The following is a 6,299-nucleotide window of genomic DNA, read 5'->3' as shown; positions in this document are numbered from 1 at the left end:
TATGGGTTTAATAGTTAAGGAGATTTGTTTGGATGTGTCTACTTCTTCTATAGAACTTTCAGTTTTATTAGATTTTGTTATGAATGAGGTTCAAAATGTAGTTCGAATTCGTGAAGATAAGAATATAGCTTGGTTTTTGGCTTTAATTAAGGAACAAAATACACGACATCCTTTGGTTGCTCATGCTAGTATTTCATGTTTGGAAGTGTCTTCTAATGTTGTTTTTAGTGGAGCTGAGAATTATTTGTCTACTGTTCATTCTTTTAAACCTATGATTGATGATGGTGATTTCCAAGAGATTATGGATATACATATTGCTCGTGAGTTGAAAGAAAAAGATGTGTTTGCTAGTGAAGAGATTTTATCAAATTGTTTTTACTTGATAGAGGTTAAGAAGGATTTTGAATTTAAGACTATAATGTCAAATTCAAGAGCAATTGTGTTTTGATGTGATCAAGATGGTTGTCAGTGGTATGTGAGGGCATCTCATTACAATCAGAGTGTTTTGTGGATGCTTAGGAAGTTTATTGATATTCATGATTGTTCTATAAAAAGTATTCAAACTTGTCATAGACAAGCTTTTTTGTCCTTAATAGTTGAATGTTTGAGAAATGATTTTAGATTTAGTTCTTCTCATACCTACTCCTAGTGATATTGTGAATAAAGTCCGTAAGGAATTTGGAATAACTATAAGCTATAATAAAGCATGGAGGGCAAAAGAGCAAATAATGAAGTCTTTGAAAGGTGATGCACGTGAATCATATGCTTTGATTCATAAGTTGTTGATGAAGTTAGAAGAAAAGAATCCAGGCTTCTTCTTTTTAACTTATTATATGATCTATCAATGATAGCTCCTATCACTGATTGGAGTCTATCACTGATATCTTCCATCACTGATAACATGAAAATAATGGAAGCTATTGGTGATGGACTGCAACTAGTGATAGAAGCTTTTGGTGGTAGGCATCAATCAATTATATACCTTTTGTAATTTGGCTTAATTGTTTATTTTCTTCTTTTAGGTACATTCACTGCCTATGAAGCTGACATAAATGGGGATTTTAAGTATTTTTATATGGCTATTGGAGCAACAATTTAGGGTTGGAAGCATTGTAGGCCTAATACATCAGTTGATTGGACGTTCTTGAAATGTAAATACGTTGGGCCTCTTTTGACAGCTTCAACAATTGACGGTAATAATCAAAATTTTCCTCTTGCTTTTAGTATTGTTGACTCTAAAAATGATGCATTCTAGAGATGGTTTTCTGAGAATTTCAAGAAAATTTTTGGTGAACGAGAAGGATTAATCATTATTTCTTATCGGCATTTTAGCATTCCGAAAGGTGTTAATGAATATTTTTCCAAATGTTGAGTATTGTGTTTGTCTACGACACCTTTTGCAAAATATGAACTTGATTTATAAGGATTATTTAATTGATGACATATATTATTGTTAAGCAAAAGCTTATACAATTGATAAGTTCGAGTTTTATATGAAATGGATGGAATCAATATATCCTACAATTCGGGAATCTCTCAGTAAAGTTGGTTTTGAGAAGTGGGAACGTGCACATTCTAGGAGAAGAAGATATAATATGATGACTACTAATATTTCAGAGTACTTGAATAATATTTTGAAAGAACCTAGGGAATTCCCTGTTGCATCATTACTTGATTATATTAGAGAAATACTTCAAAATTGGTTTTATGAAAAAGGCCAATCAACATTATCCATGAAGACTGTTTTGACTAGTTAGGCAGAGTCTGAGTTGCGAGAGCAACACAATCAATCAAGAAGCTTCAAGGTAAAAATACCTTAACTATTAGAAAATATCATTAACAACATGTTATCAATGATAGCTTTTGTCATTGATAACATGTTATCAGTGATAGAAGCTATCACTGATATTTTTTGTTTTCACTGATAGCCTGAAAATATTTAATCAGGTAGGGATAGTATCACTTACATTTTTGTTTATATTTTAGTTTTCAATGACATTCCATTAGTTCACCTAGCTGATTACATTTCGTTGACTGTTTTATTTTTCAGGTTGATCCTATTAACAATGAAGAATATAAAGTAGTTGATGGGGACAATCACTTTTTGGTAAATTTGGCTTATAAATCATGCAGTTGTCGTGTTTGGTATTTGGTGGAGATTCCATGTGTTCATGCCTACTATTATTCGTGGGCTAAATTTAGATATATATACTTTTGTGTCGGACTACTATTTTTGCAGTACATTGTTATCAACCTATAAAGGATAAGTTTATCCTATTGGAAATCATTCTGATTGGAGATTTGTTGATGTTGGTGTGAACGTATTACCTCCAATAGTTAAACGTCCGGCTAGACGACCACGTAAACAAAGAATATTATCAATTGGTGAAAAGAAAAAGAGCTCAAAGTGCAGTTAATGTCATCGTTGTGGCCATAATTGAAAGACATGCAAATTTCCACTAGTTGTTTAATGAAGAAGCTTGATTTGTAATTGATGTTTGTAATGAAGAAGCTTGTTTTGTAATTGATGTTTGTCATCAATTTATCAATGATAGTGAGACAGCCGATGTTTTTCACCAATTTGTCAATTAGATTGTAGTTGTTGCTTGTTGTCATAAATTTAACCATTAGATAGTGAGACAATTTGTTATTGATGTTTGTCATAAACATATTAGAGACCTTGTTACTAATATTTTGTTAGTGGAACAAACTTTGTTGTTGATATATCCATTCTTTAGTCAATATGATGCTTTACAATATGATGCTTTTATTTATGAAGCTTTCGTTTTCCTTTAGCCACAACAATTGAAAGAAATGATATAAAGCTATCTGTAATAGCTTCTGTCAGCAATTAATACAATGAATTCAAAAGCATCAGAACTTCTTTTGTTAAATAACTATACTTAAAGATAAGCATTTTTGTAGAAAATCCATCAATGATAGATTCTCACTGAAAGTAGATAAGCATTTTTGCAGAAAATCTATCAATGATAGATTCTATCACTGATAGCATGCCCATTACCGATACCATACTATTAGTGATAGAAGTTGTGCAGCTTGTGTTTAAAGTTTGATCGATGCAACAACCTTGTTGAAGAACACTGAATAACCTATTGAAGAACCGACCCAGAGACTAGAGGATTGCTTAACAAGTTGAAACGATCGTTTACAAAATACTACATGATCACCTACCCAATGCTAGACGATCGCCTACCAAATGCTACACGATCGTGAGCTCGACTACACGATCGCTTAGCTCTACTACACAACACTGAGTAAAAAAATGTTATACGATCTCCTACCCAATGCTATACAATCGTCTACCAAATGTTACACGATCGCTTAAATTATCTACACGATTACTGAGCTCCACTACACAATTGCTGAGTAACAAAATGCTATATGATCGCCTACCAAATGCTACACGATCGCTGAGCTCGGCTACACGATCGCTTAGCTCTGCTACACAATACTGAGTAACAAAATGCTATACGATTGCCTATCTAATGCTACACGATCGCCTACCAAATGCTATACGGTCGCTTAGCTCTGCTATACGATCGTTAAGTAACAAAATACTATACGATCGCTTAAATTATCTACACGATTGTTGAGCTCCGCCACATAATCATTGAGTAACAAAATTCTATACGATTGCCTACCCAATGCTAGACGATCGCCTACTAAATGCTACACGATCGCTGAGCTCGGCTACACGATCGCTTAGCTCTGCTACACGATATTGAGTAACAAAATGTTATACAATTGCCTACCTAATGCTACACGATCGCCTACCAAATGCTACATTATCGCTTAGCTCTGCTACACGATTGTTGAGTAACAAAATACTATATGATCGCTTAAACTATCTACACGATTGTTGAGCTCCGCTACATAATCGTTGAATAAGAAAATGCTATACGATCGCCTACCCAATGCTAGATGATCGCTTACTAAATGCTACACGATCACTGTGCTCGACTATATGATCGTTTAGCTCTGCTACACAACGCTGAGTAACAAAATGCTACATGATGGCCTACCCAATGCTATACGATCGCCTACCAAATGCTACACGATCGTTGAGTAACAAAATACTATACGATTGCTTAAATTATCTACACGATTGCTGAGCTCCACTAAACAATCGTTGAGTAATAAAATGCTACACGATCGCCTATCTAATGCTAGACGATCACCTACCAAATGCTACACGATCGCTTAGCTCTACTACACAATGCTGAGTAACAAAATGCTACATGATCGCCTACCCAATGTTATACGATTACCTACCAAATACTACACGATCGTGAGCTCAGCTAAACGATCACTTAGCTCTGCTACACGATCACTGAGTAACAAAATACTATACGATCGCTTAAATTATCTACACGATCGTTGAGCTCTGTTACACAATCGCTGAGTAACAAAATGCTACACGATCGCCTACCTAAAGTTTGACGATCACCTACCAAATGCTATACGATCGCTGAGCTCGACTACGCGATCGCTTAGCTCTGCTACACAACGCTGAGTAACAAAATGCTATACGATCGCCTACCCAATGCTATACGATCGCCTACCTAATACTATATGATCGCCTACAAAATGCTACATGATCCCTAAGCTCGGCTACACGATCGCTTAACTCTGCTACACCATCACTGAGTAACAAAATACTATACGATCACTTAAATTATCTACATGATTGCTGAGCTCCACTACACAATCGTTGAGTAACAAAATGCTATATGATCGCCTACCCAATGTTATACGATCACCTACCAAATGCTACACAATCACTGAGCTCAGCTATACGATCGCTGAGTAACAAAATATTATACGATCGCCTACCAAATTCTACATGATCGCGTACCAAATGCTACATAATCGTTGAGGTCGACTAAATAATCGATTAGCTCTGCTACACGATCGTTGGGTAACAAAATACTATACAAATTTGCAACTATATCAATCACATTTATAAATCAGTCACATTTATACTATACGATCGCCCTCTTTTCCCTCCAACCAAACAACCCCTAAAATAAACTGAAAGTTGCAACTATATGAATCACATTTATGAAGGATTCATATTGATTCAATCTAACTATCATTGATCTTTTAAAATAACAATGTAATTTCCAAAATCATAACAATCATTGGATATTGTCAAAATAATTTCCAAACTATTGTGAAACAGAAGTCTATTGTCAATAAACAAGTCTATCTATTGTCAATAAAAGTTGTGATATTTTGAGATCAAAGCTTGGAGCGTTGTCATTCTACCTTGGAGAATGCCTTATAACTTTGCTTAGAGAATGCCTTGTAGATTTGCTTGGAGACACCTTGGTAGACACATTTGGAGAGACCTTCTTTTTGTCTTTCTTTTGTTTCTTTGCATTCTCCATTTTCTTGGTTTGTTTTGCTTGTCTTTTTGGTCTCTTGTTGCCCTCCATATTTTCAATGACAACCTTTGGTCTATATTTTTCTGGACTCTTTTTAAGTGTCTTTTCAGTAACATGAAATCATGGAATCAAATATAACATGACATCTATCAATGTGCTATTAGTATCAGTTAAGTAAATAAAGCTTCCTATTATTTATACTATCACTGATAACAAACTATCAATAATAGCGTGTTATCACTAATAGTTGGTTATCAGTGATTTCAGATATCACTGATAGCATGCTAATGTTATAATTAAGATCATCAATCAATCAATACTTACATTCTTTTTCGTCATATCTTCTTTATCTTTTTGTTCTTGATCTTCCTCTTCATCTTTAGGATCATCTTACAATTGTTCTTGCTGGTCATTCTCTTGATCATCTTGAGCCTCCTTGTCCTTAGCAGTGTCAACTTCAGCATGCATGCATATATCATTTTTGTTATTATACTTCTTTACAGAAAAAGAAAATCACAAGTTTTACCTCTAAAACTTCCAAACTTGTATCTAAAAGCTCCAAACTAGATGATGGCGCTTTGTTCTTCTCAAGAGATTCTTGAGATTGCTTTTCGCTATCTTCTTCTTTTTGTGGAAGTTTATCACTGATAGCTTCTTTTATGTGGCCCAATATATCAAGAGTCTCCTTGTGCTTTTCATTGACGTCCTTCTTAATATATGTTTGTCCTCTTTTTAATTCTTCAATTTCTTCTTGCAATGATGCAATTCTTCTCCCAGTTGACATTTGTTTTCCTTTTTTTTCTTTTTCAATATCCATCTCCCTGGTTTCCAGCTCTGCAAAATAGGCATAATAGTTGGATTGCAATTCTTGTTCAGTTGGAACAAATGAAG

The 6,299-nt window shown here is 34.5% G+C and overlaps 1 protein-coding gene across 1 annotated transcript; it reads left to right on the top strand.

Annotated features, from left to right (window-relative positions):
* The first annotated feature begins 1,502 nt into the window (after positions 1-1,502).
* Positions 1,503-2,855, top strand: LOC150038562 (uncharacterized). The gene is made up of 3 exons (XM_090313612.1): positions 1,503-1,742; positions 2,051-2,145; positions 2,780-2,855. Exons 1-3 carry the CDS (start codon positions 1,503-1,505, stop codon positions 2,853-2,855), a joined length of 411 nt encoding a protein of 136 aa, XP_090169738.1.
* The last annotated feature ends 3,444 nt before the right edge of the window (positions 2,856-6,299 follow it).

The sequence above is a fragment of the Benincasa hispida genome, chromosome 1 (genome assembly GCF_027475165.1).
Source record: "Benincasa hispida cultivar pf3 chromosome 1, pf3_genome.v1.1, whole genome shotgun sequence".
NCBI lineage: Eukaryota > Viridiplantae > Streptophyta > Magnoliopsida > Cucurbitales > Cucurbitaceae > Benincasa > Benincasa hispida.
This window is presented reverse-complemented; position numbering and strand designations above follow the sequence as displayed.

What these genes read in the sequence shown, in the direction of transcription:
- LOC150038562 (XM_090313612.1), top strand. Translation starts at nt 1,503, where the DNA reads ATGGAATCAATATATCCTACAATTCGGGAATCTCTCAGTAAAGTTGGT. An exon ending in CAACATTATCCATGAAGACT is followed by an intron (nt 1,743 to 2,050) that starts GTTTTGACTAGT and finishes TTTATTTTTCAG; the next exon opens with GTTGATCCTATTAACAATGA. An exon ending in TCATGCAGTTGTCGTGTTTG is followed by an intron (nt 2,146 to 2,779) that starts GTATTTGGTGGA and finishes TTATTTATGAAG; the next exon opens with CTTTCGTTTTCCTTTAGCCA.